The 21,962-nt window shown below is 46.0% G+C and overlaps 1 protein-coding gene across 3 annotated transcripts in view; it reads left to right on the forward strand.

The window, feature by feature from the left end:
- Positions 1–8,873, forward strand: part of MB21D2 (Mab-21 domain containing 2) — a 61,844-nt gene extending 52,971 nt beyond the window's left edge. Inside the window, exons 2-3 of one of the 3 annotated variants that reach the window (XR_008578353.1) lie at positions 4,002–7,643; positions 8,745–8,873. Coding sequence is in view for 2 of the 3 variants with exons in the window: in XM_054836011.1 (XP_054691986.1) it covers positions 4,002–5,266 (1,265 nt within the window). In the remaining variant the exon portion in view is untranslated. Of the gene's footprint in view, positions 1–1,130; positions 1,222–4,001; positions 7,690–8,744 lie in introns of those variants that run through there. The other 2 variants (XM_054836012.1, XM_054836011.1) reach the window with 2 other exon arrangements.
- The last annotated feature ends 13,089 nt before the right edge of the window (positions 8,874–21,962 follow it).

A 21,962-nucleotide genomic window follows, 5' to 3' on the forward strand; every position in this document is an offset into this window, starting at 1 on the left:
GGATCATCGTGCCCCTCCAGGTCTTCAGCAGTCTGGCCATGGTATCTTTATGGTTTAGTAGCCTCTTGCTTGCTTCCTGTGCTAGTGATGTATAAATACATTTGTAATCTTAAGAAATTGAAGATGATCTGTGAGGGACCACATTAGCTTTTTGAGCCAGCTTGCAAAACCCTTCCTGGCACAGAAAGTCTGCAAGGAGAGGGGTGTTACAGAAACTCACAGTCGCAGCAGCTTACAGGGAGTCTTGCAGGCTGTGCAGGAGGAGTGGGTGATGCAGAGGTGAAGGAAGAAGATCAAGGCTGTGCGCTGTGTGGACTATATCCTCCCCAGCAGTATGGTATGAAATGTGAGCAAGGAGTTTGCTACTGCAGATGCTGGGGTCTGAGTTGGAGAACAGGAGCAGTGCAGAGCTAGTACTTGGGTCTGGCTTGGCTCCCAGAAAAACTCCCGTGATATGCTTCTGCATGCAAGGTTCTGCAAATCTTCCTTGGTGGAGTATTTCTGAGGACCCCACTGCAACTTTGACCTCTTTTTAATTCCCATGCAGTGGCAGTGTCCCTTAATTCAGTGACTGCCCTGAACATCACCCCATTTGGTTTGATGAGACCAGGTTAGACTAACAGAACGGCATCTTTCTTTGCTCACATTTTCTTTTGGTGGCAATGGTTGTGTATCTAAGGTATCAGGAAGGAAGGCTTCAAGAAGGAACACCAAATTAGGAAATGCATATGTTAGCAATAAGGTTTTTTGTGATTTTTTTCTTGTGGTCAGTTTCTTCAAAGACAAGTCTGTAGGTTCCTCCTTATTTACACAAAGCTGGTCATGAAATAGCAGCAGATCCCATCATGCACTGTAATGGTCATGAAATCAGTTCATCTGAAATTCTGTAATGGATGGAGAGCATCTTTGCATTGCCTTTTTTTAATGGGAAGAATAGTCTCTGTGTCATGTGCATCAGAGTCCCAGTTCTTTCAAGGATGTATCCCAAATGTAGGTGTTATGTAAAAGTAAAATCTGTTTTCTCTGTCTTTATTCTCCTTGTATCACAGTGCTTGGAGTGGAAATAAATCCTATTTTCCTGCTACTGAGGGAACAACAATGGAATGAAATTCTGCCTCATTTGCTCACCTGTGTTACTCTGAACTGACTAGTAAACTAACCAGCAAGCTTGACCTACAAGTGCTGCTCCTAATTCTCACATTCCCTGCTTTTCTCATGCTTGTAAGCATACTTACCTGTTATTATGTCAAGTTTTATAGCTTGGGAAGGTCTTAAACTATTTACACAGCTAGGAAAACAGAACTTCTTTAAGGTGCTTTAGACAGAAGTGGTAACTGAACACTGATCTCTTACTTAACAAAATAGCAGCTTTGCCAAACAACCTTTTCAAAAGAACATGTTACACAAGATACAACTGCAAATTATGTGTTTTGCCTGGTTGCAGCAAAAGACTTCTTAAGTATCAATGAACCTACTTTGATGCCATGAGACCTGGTCCTTCACCTAAATTATTTTTTTTTGTGTGTTTGACCCTACAAGTTTTGGGTTTGGTCTTTACAGACAACTCCACAGGGCTTCTACAAATTTCACAAGGTAATCCCTATTCCCTCCTGCTCCCAGATGGAGGGAACTGGTACTGGAATGGAAAGAAGAGAATTCAAATGGCTCACTGGTGTAATTATCTTAAGTACTTGGGTCAAGTACCAATCTTGATATTTTTCTTCTTTGTATTTGCAGTTACATGCTTGCAGAACTGGAGTGCCTGCTTCTGTTGTACGTACACGTGGTTCTGTCAGCTTGTGTTTGGGCTGTTGAAACTTGGGATGCAAGCTTTGTGCCAGGGTAGTGTATGCCATACAATGTTGGCTAATGGGATTCCTTGAAATCCCTTCATATTTCAAGTAGATTTATGAATAAGGGGGGCAGTTTGAACACATTGCAAACCCCTAAAGCCGTAGCGAATCCTGAATTTGGTCATCTCAACTATTTATAGAACACTCTATGCCTTTTCTAAATATATTTTCCTCAAGGGGGCCTCATCTCAACCCCCTGCTCCACAGCTTAAATTGGATCAGCAATGCTGCTGTGATCTATTAGCAAAAATTCTTTCCCTAGCTCTGTGGCAGAGTTGGGAATGTTGCTGGTCCAGGCCTTGAAGGGGAAATTCTGTGCCAGGCAGAGCTCAAGGGTTTGGATTTAAACTCTGCAGCCAGCCAGGTAGAGAGGTATTGATGATATATTGGATTGTTTCCTGTAGCCATTGCCTCTTCCTTAGTCTCCTTGGCTCTTCCAAGGAATCAGTGTCAGCATGGCTTTAGATTTTGCTCCAGTCATGGCTTACCTGTGTGCATGCAAATAGTGTTTCCTTGCCCCTGTCCTAGCATGCAGGAAAGGATAGGTAAGTCTGTCCGACAGCACTGCAGTGCCACTGGCTAGTGCAGCACCTAGCACCTTGGGGTGCTGCTGCTGCTGCACTCTGCGAGGGAGACCCGCTCAGTTCAGGCAGTATCTGTCATCCCATGGGGATGCATTAACTCAGGAAAGGCTCTGCAGTACCTGGGGCTGTGCCAGAATGGGTGCTCAGACTTGGGTGCTGATCATTTGTGTAGCATTTCAGTAAAGAAACACTCCTGATGTGTGTGTCTGTGGTTCCTGGTCTGACAGTGTGATTGGCAGCTGTCTGGCTCACCTCATCATGCCTCTGGCTAGTTATTCCCACTTTTGTCTCTCTAAGACTGGCTTCCTCATAACGGAAGGTCTCCATCTGACCGCTCTTGATATAAACAAACCATAGTGCCTTTTGAAAGGTAGCGTAAATAACACATACCAACAAAACTGGTACCTTTGTGCTTGTAAGAAGTAGTGATATATCCCTTCTGCAGTGCTTATAAGAGATTCAGCTTCTCCATTTGGAGTCACTGGCCTTAGTTCCCTTGTGGCCTGGGTGCGTGGTCTGAACTGAGGCTGGGAAGGAATCAAGAGCGTTTAACCACAAGACAAACACCAGGAGTGAAACAGCCCAGATAGCAGAAGCAGACTACAGAGCAGTCGAAGTGCAGAGCTCAATTTTAAGCCTAATTTCAACATTGATTGAGGTGCTAATATCTCAGCTACTGTGTGGAATCTCTTCTCAGTCTGCTGTTCCAGTATAGAGTACAGTGGTATATATATATATATAGCATACACAGCGAAAAACTGGCTTTGTGCAACTGGTGCGGGCAGTGCAGGGTGAAGGGAAGTGTCTGATTTTGGTGATGAAAATAGAGATCTGTCTTCATGTCTGTTCTCTGGGGAGCTGATCAAATATTTTATGGCATGATACCATCACAGCTTGAAGAACCAGTTTCAGAGCTGGCTTCTGTAATTGCCTGATAGTTTAACCTGTCTCCATCCCCCCATAAGAGAAGGACATATTACCTTCGTTCATGTTGCCTTCTTCATCAGTAAATGTAAAGCAAATTGTAAAATCAGACCTGCTTGAACTAGCATTTGTAGCTATTCATTCACTTACACACAAACCAACACCCCGATGCCCGTCCAGCTTTTTTCTTACATCAGTGAGAAAATAAGAACAGTGAGTCAATTAATATTCTATTTTCTTTTTGAAGTGTCAGAGAAGCATTTGGATACCATGGAAATGAGTGACAATATGGTGAAAAACTGGTTTAGAAGGTGTTTAAGAAGTTAAATTTAGTCCTGGAAGTAGCTTTGCTGTGTTTTACCAGACACTTCTGCTTTTTTCCATTGCTTCCAGTATGATATTTAGGATGGAGTTCACCCATTCCCAGGAGTGCAGGAAAGGCCCTGCCCTGAGTCAGGTGGGACTAAAGTTTGGCTGAGTGCTGGGCCTGGTGTACGTTTGTGTTACACAAACAGTGATAGATACCTCTGGTTGCATTTTTCCTGCTGGGCATGGGATGGGTTTCAATCATGGTGAAATCCTGTGTCCCGGATATGTTGGCCTTCTCTTGAAAGGAATTCTCTCTCTCTCTCTTTTGCAGGCATGGTTCAGAAACTTGACCAGAAGCTGCCTGTAGCCAACGAGTACCTGCTGCTTTCAGGTGGTGTGCGGGAAGGTGTGGTGGACATTGATCTTGATGAGCTGAATGTTTATGCACGAGGCACAGACTATGACATGGACTTCACCCTGCTTGTGCCTGCACTGAAGCTGCATGACCGCAACCAACCAGTCACACTGGACATGCGCCACTCAGCTTTGTGCCACTCTTGGCTGAGCCTGCGTCTGTTCGATGAAGGAACTATCAGCAAATGGAAGGACTGCTGCACGATCGTGGACCATATCAACGGAGCTACTAATTATTTCTTCTCTCCGACAAAAGTTGCAGACTGGTTCTATGACTCCATTAGCATTGTCCTCTCCGAGATCCAGAAAAAGCCTCAGCGAGGGATGCCAAAGGTGGAGAAGGTAGAAAAGAATGGGACTATCATATCCATCATTTTGGGAGTGGGCAGCAGCCGCATGCTGTACGACATTGTCCCTGTGGTGTCCTTCAAAGGTTGGCCAGCTGTAGCCCAGAGCTGGCTGATGGAAAACCACTTCTGGGATGGGAAGATCACAGAGGAGGAAGTTATAAGTGGGTTTTACTTAGTGCCTGCATGCTCCTACAAGGGGAAGAAGGACAATGAATGGAGGCTGTCATTTGCCAGAAGTGAAGTGCAGCTGAAAAAGTGCATCTCCAGCAGCCTCATGCAAGCCTATCAGGCCTGCAAAGCTATCATCATCAAATTGCTGTCCCGCCCCAAAGCCATTAGTCCATATCACTTGCGGAGCATGATGCTGTGGGCTTGCGACAGGTTACCTGCCAACTACTTGGCCCAGGAGGATTACGCAGCCCATTTTCTCCTGGGTCTCATTGATGATCTCCAGCACTGCTTGGTCAACAAGATGTGCCCTAACTATTTCATCCCCCAGTGCAACATGCTGGAGCATCTCTCTGAAGAAACGGTCATGCTGCATGCGCGGAAGCTGTCCTCAGTCCGCTCAGACCCTGCCGAACACCTTCGAACTGCCATCGAACATGTCAAAGCAGCCAACCGGCTAACACTAGAGCTCCAGCGGCGGGGCAGCACCACCAGCATCCCCTCCCCACAGTCAGATGGAGGGGACACCAACCAGCCTGATGATCGATTAGCCAAAAAGTTGCAACAGTTAGTGACTGAGAACCCCGGGAAGTCCATCTCTGTCTTCATTAACCCAGATGATGTCACAAGGCCCCACTTCAGAATTGATGATAAATTTTTCTGAGCTTTCATCAATATTTCTTGGGATTTTTTTCTTTTGTTTCATTTTTAAAAACTCTTGCAGTGTGCAGGTTTTTTTGTTTGGTTTTCCCAGATGACCTAGTCTCTTGTTTTTTACATATCCAGCGTAGATTGGATCTGTTGAGAACAATCTGAATAAATTATAATTCCTGGTTCTGCAGGACGGTGCAGATTTTGAAACAGTATATTACTATTTCATATGCTGCTTTGATTTTTTTTCACCCACCCAGCCCCATTGTCTGTGAGTAGTTTCTAAAGGAGAACATGCACCGTAAACACACATGCCACAGTGTAATGGAGATTTTTTTGTCAAGCTTCTATAATTTATGTACATTTTTGGGCCTGGGGAAGGGACAACTCACCTTCCATTGCTTCAGAAATTCACTTCTTTTTCCACGAGCTTCCATCACCCTAAAGAAATGAGGAGAGACTCTGGGTTGGAAAGCACTACTGGTAATTTTGACGAGGCCAAATCTATTGGGCTGAAGCCCAGTTCATCTGTTCTTCACACTTCTCACACTAGGGGAGAAAGTTGACTTCAAAGAGGATGATGCAGCTTTTGGGAGAAATAGTTGTTTCTGTTTTGATCTACTTTTTGAATGTAATTGTTCATAATTGGACCTTGTACAGTCCAGAGGGTTGTTTCTGCTGCTTTTCCATGCGGAATAAGGTTATGGAATGTTAGTTTTAGTGTGTGTAATTATTCAAAGCCTTATTTAAATTCTATTAAAGAACATACCATTATAAATGTGTTAATTGCACTAATGAAATCTCTGCCATTACCTCAGTCCCACTGTTTGTGTTTCTTTCATGAAATAGCATCTATTATTAGGTCTCAGTATTGCAGATTGCTTGAGGCCCCTTGGGTCTCATGGTTTCAGGTGATTTCTTGATTGTCTTTTGTAAAAGGCTCTTCCTTGTTAGCCCTGCTATGTGTGAGAAGTCAGATTTTTGCATTGGCATATTTCTTTGGATGCGTATTGTGTGTTGCAGTGCATATTGCATTAATATGTATTGCATGTTGTTGAAACAGGTTTACCATTAGATAAGGATGTAATGCTAAAGCAGTGGTATGTGCAAAGTGAATCAGCCAGACCTCGAGCAAAGGAGCTACCTTGCTTCTGTAATGCATGTATTAGGCCTGATCCTTTATGGCAGTTACCATTCCCTTGACTCCTGTGGACTTTCTGACTTACCCTGGGACATATGAGATCTTACTTTGGTCTCATGTTTGCAGAAGTTGTGTTTGTATGTAAACTTGTGGTGCAACAGTAGCCTTGAAAAACACATACGCTTTCCTTTTGTGTGTAGGATAAGATGTATGGTAACAAGGGTTAGTCTGAGCCAAAAATAATTCCAAGAGTTCAAGGATAGAGTGGCTTTTTGTGGCTGGCTGGCCAGTGACTGATATTTAGGCCTTAAATCAGCAATTTGGGCTTACTGATTATCCCAGAGAAGCTGTTCTGATCCAAACTTGATGCATGTTTTAAAATGTGATTATTAGAGCAGGTTGAAGTATTTTTAAAATATTTGCCAGACAAATGAGGCGCATATCTAGTAAATTCTAACAGATAAAAATTGTGTATGAAAAATGTGTCACTTTTTTAGCCCAGCCTTTCTGGTAAAGAAACCGGGCTGGTGGAGCAACACACCAGCAGCTTTGGAAACTGCTTTGGTAGATGGCAAGGAGGTTTCAATACCTGATCTAGTGCCCAAGTCATGTCTTAAAACAAAACTTTGGCTCCTCCATCTCTTGGGCATATTTGAAAACTTCACCCCATTGCTGTAGCCAAGATGTTCACATTTACCTGAATTTACTGGTACACACTTACACGAGCCTGAAGAAGCTCTCAGAAGTTGCTGGCTAGGTGGAGTGGATGAGGATTTAATTTAAAGCACAATTGGCTAGTGATCGTGAGCCCCGGTGCAGCTGCGGTTATGGTCCGGGGAAGGACATGTATTGACTTCAGTGGAAGCAGAACTGGGTCCTACCAGTGTGGCTATTGCCAAAGATGAGTCTCCATTTAAACCAGTGTAACCTGCCAGGGGAGGCAGGAGAACCAACTGGGAATCCTCTCCAGAAGTGCTTGGAAAATGCAGATTCATTGAAATGGTCTTTTCCCCAGTCTCCGGGACTTCTGCCTGTTCGAAAAAGAGTCTGGGCTCCAGGATGAAGTTTCCCATCACCACATGAGAGAGATCTGCTCAGCAGAAAGCAGCAGTAGCCTGGCAGGCAGACTACTTTCCTGGGAGTCCCAGTGTCCATGCCGGCGTTCCTGGGTTATGCAGAAACACAGCCTTCCTCATGCCAGTTCAACATCCCGATGACCAGCAGTTTGGCTAGCCCATGTCAAGCTCTGGTGTGTGCTCCTTTTTTTTGTTTTAATTAAAAAACATTTTGAAAAGTATCCATCTTGTTCTTCCTGCATTTTGAGGAAAATGTGTGTGTGTTGTCTTGGGGTTTTTTTGTGGGGGAGAGGAGTCTTGGCTTTTTACTGGACTGGAAAGCAATTTCCCAGGTAGGTCTGAGAGAACGTTATATCCTCTGCCTGGACTGTCTGTCTTCCAGGGTGGCAGAATCCTAATCTCCAGTAGGTTTGGAATCTCAGTCTAGTATTTGCTCCTTTCAGCATACTATAGCTCAACTTAATGAAGCAGGTTGCCAGCCCAGAGAGGGGCTGTGTGCTTTGTATATTAGAGAATACAGAAGGCTCTATTTTCTTCCTCTTCTATTTTCCCCTCTTGCCTTTGAGTATATGCTGCAATAGACTTGCAAAATGCATAGGTCTCTACGTGGGACTTCAAAGTAGTGAGTGGGTTTAGATACCAATGACCTATTATTCTCCACTACCCCTTTCAAGTTTCAAGGTGACCGCAGTGCTTTTCCTATTGGGGAGTTCCTGAAAGTCCTTCACACAAGCGTTATCGAGCACCCAACCCCATGGGGTTAAAGACTTGGCCAATCAGACAAACACTGGAGTAAGAGGGGGTTTGCTTTAAACTAGCAATGTAGTCATCTTCCCTACTGACGTCAAGTAGGAGGGAAGGAGACAAGTCAGTGCTGCGAGCCCGTGTCTCAATGGGGGCTTCAGTTCTGCACCCACTGCTGTGGGGAAGATTTTTTTTTTTTCTTCTTTTGCCCATTAGCTACCTCCTTCCTGCTGGCTTCTCCCTCTTGGCGGGTGATGTTGCAAAAGGACTGGGACAATTAGTGAGGAGCTGGCTGCTTGTGTAAAAGTGTTGGAGGTCTCCTTTATGTGTCTGCATATTACTGCCTCCTACACTGTTAAAAGAGAGGGGAGTCCCAGCCAGGAGGGTCTGGCCTTGAGGCATCAGAAAGGTAGGGAGGAAGAAAAAGTGCCCCTCAGAGGCTCCACTTCATTTCTCAATGTGAGCCTCCTTGGGCATCCTGGCTGTTGTCCTACTCTTGGGTCAAGCTTTTGCCTTTGCTCTTTCCATAGGGCTTCTGGCCAGCAGCACGATGAGAGGAGCAGCTAATTTGACTGGTTCCAGTTGTCACTTCTGGGAGACTCTGAAGAACCTGTCACTTCTTCAGGGGGACACCTGAGCTGCTGCAGAGCTGAAAAAACCATCAGCCAGTGGGAGGGTACTGTGCTGTGTTGGGGGGAGGTACTCAAATTAGAGCAGAAGGGAACAACAGCCCAAGAGCTTTGTGAAAGCCTGCAGTCTCTGCTCCTTCATGTTACGTGAAGCCTCAGTCACTTCTGGCTGGCTGTGATAAATTGGTTTCTCTACGTTTTCCAATACTCTAGCCTGGAGCAGTGTTGGTGCTCTAACCAGAAAACTACAACTAAGCATCAGAGTCACTCTTTGCAGGAGATTCAGCAAAATACCAGCAGGAATTTAACCATCCACTGCCCAAAATAGAAGCCAATCCCCAAAAGCCATTGAAAGAGCTGTTTTTTAATGGTCTCTGTTTTTCTGTTGTCCTTCTGTCACTGTGAGAAATAGCTCTAATTTTGATCTAAATTCTCAGACTTTACCTGACTGACTAGTTAAATTTTCTGGTAAATCTGGGGGTACAGGAAAAAATGACTACTTAAAAGCCTTAGAAGGCCAGAGATTCCTGAAGGTTGTGTTGCTCTGCTGTCCAGAGGCCATGACTGGTGCTTAGACCCAGCTCCACTCAGCTGCAGCCTCTGAAAATATTTCTGTAAAGAAGATTTATTTAGGTGTCTCACCAATCTGCTTGCAGTATAGTGCTGAATGCACATGGCAGTGGTGGCTGGGGCTGGAGGGTCACAGGGCAGGGCCCAAATCCCATTAAAGTCCATTGGAACTTGAAAAATGTGCTTGAAACTAAGTGTGTGCGCTTTGCTGGATCAAGCTGATTGTGATCAGACCAAAAGTAAGCAGACGCCTTTCATATTTTATTAACCCATGCATAGGACAAGTGACCATGCATAGTGCAAGTGAAGGTGGCAGAAGGAAAGGGGAAGATAGACTCTGCTGATTATTTCTCAAATTATTATTTTTTAAAGGCGTGCATAGTTGGTGCCTGGAATTGCTTAAAAACTTCCATCTGTCCCTTTTTGCAGGTTTAGTGCTGGATATGTTTCGCCACTTTGATTTGCATTAAAGCGAGTCTGTTCGAAAGGTCACTGGGCAGCTGAGCGCAATAGCATTCAGATTCTCCTGGTGTTGCTCAGTGATTAGAAATATTCAGCATGCAAATAGCTTGTTCAACTTCAGCAAGTACATCATCTCCCTCCTGCCAGCCTTGCTTGGGGTGAGCTAATGGACTTTTAACGTTATACAGCTTAGAGAGTGACTGTCACTAATAGCTCCCGATTAAGCTCTCCAGAAAGGCAAATAACCATCATGGGGCAAAGGCTAAACAAGGGAAAGGGGGCAAAAAAAGCACAGATATTGAAAAGTTGCTGGCCTGTAGACTCTTGCTAACGTGTTTTGTATTTAGGGAAATTCAGCATTATATTTAGCACATTTTGGCTTTTGAGAACTGTCGGATCCCAATTTATTTCCTCTGAATGCTTTTAGAATTGCGATAAAATAGCCCTCCATCCCTTCTCCTCCCCCTTTGCCCATTTATAATCTATTATTTTAGGGCTGCTCTGAGGAACTATTGTGTTTTCCTATTATCATTGTCCCTAGCTCAGCACTGTGCTTCTAAGCTGAATGTAGGCTTTTGGGGGGTTATTTTTATCTTACTGACCTTCTGTGGTAGAGGAACATGCTCTCATTCAGTCTCCAGACAGCCTGATTTGCTGAGCACAGAGATGTGGGTGCATATCGGGGGCATCGGGCTCTCTTTAAACTCACTCGGCCCTGTCTCTTCCTCTCAGTTTTTCTGTTAGGAATATCAGTGTGGAAGACATGGCTGAGGTCTCGCTAGGTACAGAGAAGACATGATACGTGATTCTGACATCAAGCAAGCTCTAGTGCAAAGTGAAAACTGAGCCCAAACAGCCACTTTTCTCCCTGATTCTCGACCCCACTGACCCCTTTGTTTCAGCTTTCTTTTGGGGGAGGTGGAGAGAGATGAGCTGCTTTTGTCCACTTCAGTGGGTACAAATCATAGCTTTGGCTTAGGATGTTCGACACTTCATTCATTAATGGCTCTGTCTCCAGGGCTCCCTATTGCGTTACACCCTATCGTGACATTGGCAGGACAGGGAGAGGGTTTTATGATCTGTTTAGCAAATTCACAACAAGACTGTGCAATGAAAGGAGCGGGCTTTTTTCATGAAGGGCTGGCAACCTTGTGTCCTTCTCCCGCCTCCTGCATGCTGAGGCTCGCACACAGCATGTTCATAGCCACTTCTGAGGGCTTTAGCTGATCAGAGAATAAAGGCCAAGGTGCTACTGTGCAAACCAGCCAGCTCCCCTTCCTGGCCTTGGGCATCCCTTGCCAGGCAAGTCCACCCCTATCTGAAGTCAGTGCTCTCAGACTTCGGCTGGTTGTGCTTGCAGGGTACAAGCCGGGTCTGAATCCACAGATGACGGCAGGCCAGGGGACAGCTTCCCACAACTGCCACGTCAAGAGATAACTCCACTCGGCTGATCTGAAGCAGCATGGAGGAGAAAACCTTTCCTCCAGGGAGGCCACTGCAAAGTCTACCCTTTCCCACCAGCAGTGTGACCAGGAGAAGACTCCATGACCAGTGCTAACATAAGGGCACCCTTGTGTCTAGCAGCTCACAAGTGTCACGCAGCAGCCACTATCCCTGAGAGGTGCTGGGGCTCTTCTGTCTTCTGCCCTGATGTGGGAGGGAGACCAGGACTGCCTTGGGACTCCCCTGGCAAGCACAGCAGAGCGGGGAGCTGGAGTGGTTGAGGACACACTCCCCCCTCACTCTGACCCCCAATCTCTGCATCACCACCATAGCTACATCAACTGGTTGCAGCGTCTATGACAAGATACCATTTGTGGAGCTTTCAGGAAGAGGGGCTGCATCTTACCTGGCAAAGACAGCTCTCCAGGGAAAGTCTGCAGCCAGCCCAGCAATTCTTGTGCCTCTCTACTCACGAATGGAAGTGCTCGGCACGTGCAATGCTCTTCATGGTGCCCTACACCTACTTTGCAGCCATGTAAACTAATGCAGAAGAGTTGGGGCAGTGAAGAACAAGGACCACTGCAGGACACGTTTCCTCTCTACCTCCCATGGTGTCCAATACCTGTGCATTTGCCTGTGATTGTTCTGTGAGGATCCTCCAAATCTTCCTCAACTATTAATTACCCATACAGGGCTCAGAGGAGCCATTTCAGTCACGGAGTTCAGCCCCTACCACAGTTAAAAACACCTATACTGGTGTTTTTGATGTTTAGGCTCCAGAGAGTGTCTAGTCCACTCCCAGCCCCGCACTTCTTAATGTCCTGTAACAGGCAAAAGGGCTGTAGCAAGAAAAAAATCAAAGCTGTAACCTTCATTTAGCTTCCCTCAGAGGTACCCTCTGTTTGCCAATGGTTCTGGCTGGTCTTGGCCAACGTACACAGTGTTATATTCATTACATTTTTTTGTTAACCACTGGTGGCAAAATTGGGATTGGCAAGTGTTGTCTTTAACCCCTGTGCTGCTATAGGTACATACAGATGTTATATTGCTGAATACCTGAACTGGTGGCACTGACATCATCTCTGCTACTAATTAAAATGGAGGGAACGATGACGGGAAGTCGTTACAGAAAGCCTCCAGAAAAACTCTAGAAACTGAACCCGACGGTCCTGAATCCCACCAGCCCGTTGTGACCGAAGGCCTGATAAGTCTCCCAAGGCGTATGTTACCAGGTCAGTAGTACAAAGCTAGCTCCTCACTCATTCTTTCCCCAAGGCATGGCTCTATTCAGCACCAAAACCCACTGAAGGCAGAATGTGAAACCCAGGCACCAGGAGGCATGGGAAGCAAATGCTGCTCAACTGGTGTCTCCACTCTGTTTCTGTGTTGCACCCTGCCCCATGCCCCCCTCCAAAGCATCTTTAAATAAACTTGCCAGAGATGTTCTGCTACACAGTAATGAATTAAAATGAAATAAAATGCTGCTGAAAGGAGCTGGATAAATGCATTGTCATATTTTGTTATAATCACCTAGAGCAACCTCACCGCCTATGTCGTCTGTCTCTCCCGCTTACTTGTGGAGCAGCAAGCATCATGGTGACTGTGCAAAAAGGAAGAGAAATGCAAGTTCATGTGAGTTGGAGTAAATAATTCAGAGGCACTGGCTTGTTCTGATACACAATGCTACCCAGGGTGGCCAGGGCATACTGGTCCAGCACGCACAGAAATCACGCTCTCCCAAGTAAAAGCAAGCTACAGAGGAAACTGAGTGAATCCTCCAGCCTGATAACTTTCCAGCTCATTGAGCAGGTGGAAACTCAGCAGTGTGACTGTGTGGCGGGCTGGAGCGGGGCTGCAGGGTGTGAGAGCAGTGTAACTACGCTCAGGCTGGTGCGCTCTTCAGCTGGGGCTGCTGAACGTGCACATGGGCACCTGCAGTTGCACTATTATACATCGTTGTGCAACTGACTGAGTACAGTCAGTGCTTGAGTTTGAAAGCTGTTTCTGAATACCAGCTCAAGAAATAAACTACCAAAAAAAAAAAAAAGAATATTTATGGTGATTTCTGGAGAAGAGAGATGTCATCAAAATAAGCCAGCAGCCTGCTTTAGCTCTTTGTAGCCTACCATGCTCTGTGGTTGAAAAGAATTGGTATCTTCCCCTGAAATCACAGGCAACAGTAGACCAACAAATGCTGATGGGAGCTGATTTATGAATTACACTAAATATTGGAACATAATAGACATGAGTGTTCTTCCAGGCTGGGCCCCTCTCAAAGGACATGGCCTGTCACATGGCCTGTTTCCGAGCCCAGAGAAGTCATATGTTAATGAATAAAAGAAATCAGTGCTGGGAAGAGAGCAAGCTCTCCACATGTGAAAGCCAGGCAGGCTCCTAGCTGTAGTCTTTACATCCTTCATGCATTCCTGGAGATTTCTGCTTCTTACAGCAGGAGGGACACCATGGCTCTGTCCTTGAAGCAGCTGAGTGAGTTTGGACCCTACTGCAGGACACAAAAGGCTGTAGGAAGCCCAGACCTCTGCATATCTGGGCAGTGCTGGAACAGTGCAAAAGAGTAATGAAGATTATTTTTCCCATCCCTGCAATCAGCTTCAGAACTGCATGGCACGAACGGAAGCCATTGGGTTTCTTGGGAAACAGGCTGTGCTGTGAAAGCTGAGAATCAGCTCAGATCTTGTCTTCCCTTTTCAAGACAAAGTGCAATTCTCCTACCTGCTCTCTGATGTAAGCCCACACAATTGTGGATGCTTAAAAAATACACTCACAAAAATTTCTCCTTTCCCTTGAAAAAAACTTCCAACCACCTAAAAAGCAGCGCATCATGCATAGCCCTTCTGCAGAGCAGAGCTGAGAGAGAAAAGGAACTTCATGTGCGCAGTGTTAATTTTGTGGTAGATTTGGATTTCCTGCCCAGTTGTCAATTCACGAGGGACCTTACTGTATTGTGCTCTGCCTGGAAGGGGATTTGTTCTAGATAGACAGCCCTGATAACTTTTGAAAGATGCAGTTTTAGAGGCAAATGCAAACCCGTGTCGCACCGTTCCAGCTCAATACTGAGCATCAGGCACAGCGGTGGTTTGTGTGTGGCTGCATTTGCCAGACACTTGAGCTTTTAGTCTTCTAGTTTCTTGCTATATCAGTGTCTTAGAAGTTCTCCTGAACAGTGAAGATCTCCAGGAAATGTTTCCCACCTTGATATCTCTGTCTAAAACTGCAATGAAGACAGTACAGTGCAACAGTGCAGGGACAAGGCATGTTAGGTAATTCCCATATGTGCCAGGGGATCTTCATGGGTTTTGTAGAACAGAGTCCTGCCTGGTTTGCCTTTCCTGCCCCTCTGTGCCATCACACCCTTGCACACACAGGAGAGGTCTCAGGTGTGGGCTGGAGGTGTTGGGGACAGCTGCAGCTCTCCCTGACTGACTGACCAGCTCTTGGTTCAGCCCAGGGGAGCAATTGGTAGGTCTGGATGATCACGTCTGTTTGGACTTCAACTGTCCCAGTGGGCAAATCCTGTTAACTGCTCACCTTTTATTTCAGGCATGAATAACTCGGCTATACAGCTGCGTATGCCTTGAAGAACTAAACATCTTCATACAAAGCTGGGGGGTTATGAATTGCTGCGGTTTATGACTGGGGGTGGGATTTATTTATCACAAAGAACTGAGTTAATTTGATTACTTGTGCAACCAGATCTGAGGTCTAAGGGACCAGCAAGGTATTTAGACATCTGAGTCATGCCCCTCCTGCATTGCTGGTCCTTGCTGGCACAGACCTGGTCCCTCAAATGCTTGTTTAGTGGCATGATGCCATCATCGTATAATAACTTGCTCCAGCAGCTGTCTGGGTCCACATGTAACCACATGAACTCCTCTGACCTGACTGCAAAAAGGTCCTTCAGATCCAAATGCTGTTTCTCTCTCAATAGTTAGCACTCTCTCACTGAGAACTTCCCTCAACAAATGCATCAGCAAGGCATCTGCGAACCCAAAGAGCTCTGGCTGGCTGTAATACAGCCAAGGGCCATCACCAGCCAGGAGGAGACGGGATGCACCTTGCCTCCCCTTCCCAGAGCCCCGTGCTTGGCTTGGAAATAAGACCCAGGTCTTTAAAGATGACATCCTGACATCCAGCAAGCAGAGCTGATGTGCCTGCACAGCACAGCCCCGCACGGGACCAGCCCTGCGCTCGCAGGCAAGGCAGTTCTGCATACAGGCTGATGTGCCTTTGCCTTCAGTGGCCCTAATCAGACCCCGTGCAGCTCCTGTTTCTGGGAAAGGCTCTTTCAGAGCCAGCTCGGGTATTTCTCAACTGCACGGTATTCACCAGTTTGGAAATATCCACTCTGCTTAGAAAGCCAAATAATGTCTCACAGCAGTATTGCAGCCTCCCACTTCTTACTGGAAATAACCTTCTGGTGTTGTCTGCCTGTGGCCTTGTCCTTTCACACCTCTGGCAAGATAAAACATTATTTTGAGGATCAGGGTGATGATGGGGAAGATATCTGCTGTGTTCAATTTTACACGCAGTACTTCAGCAAATGTTCATGTTTGCCAGCCTGAGAGTGGGGTGTGAGGGTAGAATAGCAACACAAATTCATGAATGTGTTTGTAAAATACTCTCTTGTATGCATAACTCACTTTTAGTACCTGATTTTCAGTCTAGTCACAGAGAGATTATGTTGATTTGCACTTCTTCAACCACTGAAATTCCTTTGCAGTCAGTTAGAGCGAGGAATTTCTGTTAAATATATGTATAGTATTTCTCCAGGTTCATTTGAAGAGAACGATAATATATCATTGCTCCCAGTGGGGACATAGCTGCCTCCTAGCTTATGTCTGCTGACATGCATTAGAACTGGGCTTGAACGGTTGCAATCAATAGTGGGAAATGCAGCGGCTGAAACTGCTAAGTGCAGCTCTAATGTTGCTTATGCAAACATTAACGCTCACCAGAGAGCATGCCTGCTCAAATGAGCGAAGAAACAAGATTGACTGCTCTGTTTGCTAAATGATTCCCAATATTTTCTGTTGTCTTTTTGTGGTTTGCATATCTTAAGAAGAAAACCCCAAACAGTTGCTGAAACTGGATCAGCCAAAATTAAGAAAAGAACACCTCTCTTTTTGGATCAAGTGTGGTCCCACATACTCGAGGGCAGGTGGGCTATCCTGGGCTACCTTCAAGCATGTCAGGACACAGCTAGCTGGGTTCTGCCACCCTCATCTCCTTAGTGCCTGCCAACCCCTATCCTGACGCAGACCAAAGCGAGCACACGTGTCCCTGACTCAGCTCTCGGGCAGAACTAGTGCATGGGTGTTACATCCCTCTGCGTAGCTCCTGAGCACCCCCATGCTCCATCCGACATTGTCATTCACTAACCAGCAGCTCAGCCTGAACCTGGGCCCAATTGCCCTGTAGGTGAGCACCAGCTACTCGCACCACATTAACAGGAGGTGCGTGTCCTCAGGACTGCCAGTGGCTGCACCTGGAATTCACTCATGCTACAAGGCAATTTGTTTGCTCTGAACACACAGCTGATGCATGGAGGGAGACCACTGTTATGACAGGCAGGCCCTGCGGGTCTGGGATCACCTTCCTACTCCATCTGCAAGCTGGAGTAATTGCAATGATGACTGAGCTTCACAGCAGTACTCACCTCCTTCCCCCTCCGTAATACACAGAAAAGTGGAATAGGAGAAGCAGAGAAAAAAACTTCAGTTTTCTTATTTCTTTCTGCACGGTAACCCTGACCTTTGTGGCACACCTGGCCATTGCTGTGTCTGGGAAGGGTTACACTTCCCAGCTGGCCCCAGCACAGCTAATTTGCTGCTTAGCAAGGCTGGGCACAGCAGCTGCCCAGGTGAGGGGAATGTGCGTTAGCAGCCATTTGGCAGAGCAAGGTTATAAGGGAGGGAAGGGGGCACAAAGAAGGCTGTGCTGATGGGTCTCTGCTCTGAGGGAAGGTTGGATGGGCACTGCAGTCAGAGGAGGGTCAGCGATGGACTGAGAAGTAAGTGAGCTTTTTTGAGGGATTACTATGAATCTGTGCATAAAGTAGGAAGCAGCTCTGCATCCTGGATCTGTCTCCCTGAGGAGTTTTGGGCAGGCCCTGCGGTCAGGAGGGGGCTGGACTCTGAGCTGTGAAATGGTGGAAGAGGTGATCCCTCGTTTTGGGGGATGTGTGCACTCACCTTTTCATTTCTTATCATCTAGAGATAACAGCAAAGCTGTAAGCAAACTTGTGAGCTGAGTAAGGTGAAAGGCCAGGGTTCGCTTGTGTATGCCAGGAGCTGGGGTGCCTCGAGAGTCTGAGGGAATGTTTTGGGCATTTGAAGCAGCAAGTGTCCTGCTGCCTGCTCTTTCCCTAGGAAATGATCAAGGTAAAAAAAAAAACAAACAACAAGGAGAAGTTGTTAGTGTGACTGCCTTGCAGGTGTGCTGTCTAGAGGAGTTTGGTTTGGGAAGAGCTGAGCAGGAGAGATCTGTGTGATCTTGAAGGCAAGGAGCCTTGGAAATGCTCAAGTTGTCTGAAGCTGTTGTTCCTTGTGTGATAACACTGCCTCAGGCAGCAGCGCCTGCGCACGTTCATCTGTGGGGAGGTATGTGGTCAAACTGTAAAGAAAGGACAGATCCTGGCATGTGGTCAGCTTTGTTTACTACTACTGCTAGTAAGCTGGACACCAGAAGGTATTTATCAGTGGCTGTAAAATCTTGTGAGGTGTCATGGAGGGAAGGTGAAAAGTTTCCTTGGCTTATGCGACAAATTGCTAGGAAGGGTGTGTTATTTAACACTGAGTTGAGGGACCATAAGCCTGCTAAGCCTTGTAGTCCACATGCTTTGTATCTGTCCCACAGGGTGCTCACCTAAACACGGTTTGGGTGCAGGTATGTGTGAAGAGCCCTGTTTCTGCTGTCACTGGGTGCAGTGGGCTGCAGCACTGTTAGCCTTGGTGGTGCCTGCTGTGAAGCCAGGAGGTTGCCCCGGCTGGAAGGACAGCTAAGCTCTCTTGATCAAGCAAATTCAGTAGCTTGGTTAGATCCTTCTGTGAGGAGTGTGTGTCTGCACGTTGACTTTGGATTATCCCTGCCTGAAATGCTTGTAGTAGTGACTTCACTGACCGAAAGTGTGAGTGCCAGCAGCAGAGCACAGGTGTACTTTCCTAATGCTAATGCATGCGTGTCCCAGGCTGTGTTCTCAAAGTCCTTATTGCCTCCACAAAGTTTCCAGCTTGTTAAAAGCAGAAACTGTGCAACAATACGCTCTCCAGTGTACCACCACCACTGAGCGCTTAGCCAGTGCAGCCTGATTGTGGCTTAGTGTGTTTTAGAGGTCATAATTCCTCACCATGCTACACAACCTCATTTCTCTAGCTTTTTAAAGCAAGAAATATAGCCAGGAAAAGCGATGTCCTGCTCTTGAGAAGGAGTAGTGTTTAGACCACAATTTCTATCCCATTGTTACACTTTTACAGCTCTCTTTGTCTATGGCCTAAGGGGTATGATTACACTATCTATCTCTGCTGACCCTAGACATGGAGATGAGGGTGGTTTCTGCCTGACTTCATAGTGAAGCCTTTATGTGAGCTGTCTTGAGGGTGTGGACCCAAGGCAGAGCTTTCCTATGGGTATGGACTTGTTAAAAAGGCAACAAAAGCCCAGAGAAGTAAATCCATCAAGTGCTGGAGAGGCTGGTTCTGTTGGTCCTGAAGAAAGATTTTCAGGCATGTCTCAGCCACAGGTGGCAGCTGCATTTTCGTTGCTCTCTGCAGAGTCCGATTAGCACATCAGTGGAAATGGGCAGAAATCAGAGTTCTCAATTTCAGAGTTCTAATGATAGAGTTTGAAAAGAAAAGCCACTACCTTCTTTCTCCTGTACCTTCCCTACTGTGAGGCTCTAGCGGCTGCCTCTAGACATTTTTGGGTGAATTTTTAATCTTTCTTATGGGTATTTCTCTTGTCTACCAGTTTTCATTACAGGTGGTAGAATGGGAGTTTCTCTTTTCTGGATTCCAACCTCTGAATGAATCTGAATCTAATGGGAAGGGTGTTTCTTCATCTGCTCTTGCTTTACCCAAAGTGTATAAATGGATGATGAACAGTCTCACTGTAAATGTGCCCACTTGTCAGTGGCTGACTCCAGCCAGCTGCTGTTCCTGTTTCCTGTCCCTGATGCTTAGTGATTGAGGGCTGTTGATTTCCATATGGAAATGGGCTAAATCAGTCAGTGATGCTCCAAATATTGTGGATTTTCATAACTACTGAAGGATTTGGTTATCCTGGGTAACAAGTCATCATCTCGGGTGGGAGATAAGATTGTTTCATGTAGCCATTTATATTCTTGAAATGATAGTACCCTTTTACCTTTGAGATGTTTAACAATGCAGACAGATAGTATTGCATGACCTTGCGTTTGGCAGTGAGTATGAACTGATGGCAGCCAGCAACATTTTGATCTGTTCTCAGCTCAACTCCTTCCTTCCCAGTCCTCTTCTCCCTGTTTGCCCTTGTAACTGGAGATAAGCTTGGACCCATATAGTTATGCAGCATCAGAAATGTAATCTAGACATCTCTTCTGTGAATTGCATTTCTAACGTGCCCTTCAAACAAAAGTCAGATGCCTACAGTCTATTTTCTGTGAGCTGCTTGGAAAAAAATCTGAGCTGCAACTATTGATAGATACATGTTTGAGGGACACCTGGAGGTGTCTGGTGTTCTCACAAAACCAGCACAATACTTCACTGAAGCAGCTTTGCTCAAGGACGGTTTTATCCTCTTCCTAAAAGAAGATCAAACCCTTCATGGGAGGGCTGGCCACTAGGGACTTTGATAAGGTGATGAAAGCCTCTAAGTGATTCATTTTCTGAGCAGAACAGGAGTTCAGGCTGTGCAGGTCTGCAGAAGAGATTTTTAAAATACCCTCTCATGCTGTCTGGGAACAATGGAGGACTTGGTGAAAGATCAGGTGCATTTTCTGTCTTTGTCCCCTTCCAGGCCATTTTGAACAGCAAGCAGGGGTTTGTTCTGCAACAATGCAGCAGCAAGCCAAGGTTCAGATGCCCAAAGCTGAACCTTCTTTTCAGAGCATCGCTGAACTCCTACCTTCTCTTCTGTTCCAGAGTGACAGACTTGCAGAAACATGGGGAGGAGAGTCTCAGCTGAGGGGAGGCAAGATTGGGATGAGCAATTACATGCAGGTGATAAACAAGAGATTTTGACAATTCTTTTGCTGAGATATTGAAGTCCTCCAAGTGCAAGATAATCCTTACTTCCAGATCTTGTCCCTATCAAGGATGTCCTCAAGATGTCTGTCTTGGGAGGCCTCATGGCTGCTTACAAGCACATATGTTGTTTGGCAAAGCTAAGGCCAAGAAAATGGAAAGCTTGGAGGAGGGTCAAGGGAGGTATCCAGACCAAAAAGCTATTTGGACAATGCCATTGCTTTGAGACAGATGAATCTGCACCTACCTGCTCTTGACAAGTGGGTTGAGATCTTGAGGCTTTATCTAAAAAGTGTATATTCTGGACCCTCTAAATACACAATGAGGTGCTCAGATAAGTGGTTGCTCTGAACTCCTGGTTTTGCTGGATCTGGGGGCTCTCAGAACCACAGCAGTTAAGCAAACTATTGCATTTGACTGTAACTGTGTTCCTTAGCCTTCCCCTCTGCACAAGTCTCTCTGAATCCTTTAAGTGGTGGAAATGAGATGTAATGCTCTGGAATGCCCTGGCTGGGTGGTCAGTGAAATCCTGTGTTGTGGGGCCCAGTAATGCTGGGTTATCCAGATTAGACACTGCATCTGATTATCTTGCTGATAATCCTACCCTCAGCAATTTAATCAGGATGGGAATTGCAAGGCCAGGATCAGGCAGAAATAATGGGTGATTGCCCCCTTGCGCATCTGTGTACTCGGAACTTCTTGTTCGTGGCAATATCTGTAATGCGTTTAAATATACGTGTGTGGTAGTGCTGTGCTGCCACTGGCATTGCAACTGGAGTCTCCTGTTGTTTCTCACTGTTTGTAGGTGAGAAGTCACTTACTGAGTAGCTTGGGGTGACAGATTCCTGCATTTGCTTTCTTTGAATTTTCACAAAGTGTGTGTGTGAGGGAACTGATATGTGATGCCAATTTGAACAAATTGGGATGGCAAAGAATGATTCAGTCCAGTAAGAACAGATGGTGTTAACCTGCCTGTCAGAGGCAGGACTCCTTGTCTACTGCTATGGGAGGGCTGGGTGAAGTGATCCATGTCCTGATCCCATCTCTGCAAAAGGCTTCTCCAGTGTGGGTTTGGAATGAGGCTGCTCAGGTGTGTGTCTGTGGAAGTGCCTAAAGGGGGGCTGTGTTTGCATTATCTAATTTGGTCCAAAAGGCAGTGATATAGACTGCCTGACACCTGGAGCACCAGGTCCTACAGAAAACTGGTACTCAATGTGTACTTCCCCAAATCTCACATGAATTCAGATCTTATCATGAGACCCACCTAAGCATGTCCACATGGGAAAAAGAACTGCTAAAGGGTATGTAAAAAGGCAACTTTTTCTACGTACTCTGTGACCTGACTCTGGCAGAGTCTTATTCGAGGATGATTGGTACTGCCTTAGGATTTGGGATGTGTGCTAGA

This window comes from Grus americana, chromosome 9 (assembly GCF_028858705.1).
Source record: "Grus americana isolate bGruAme1 chromosome 9, bGruAme1.mat, whole genome shotgun sequence".
Classification (NCBI taxonomy): Eukaryota; Metazoa; Chordata; class Aves; order Gruiformes; family Gruidae; genus Grus; species Grus americana.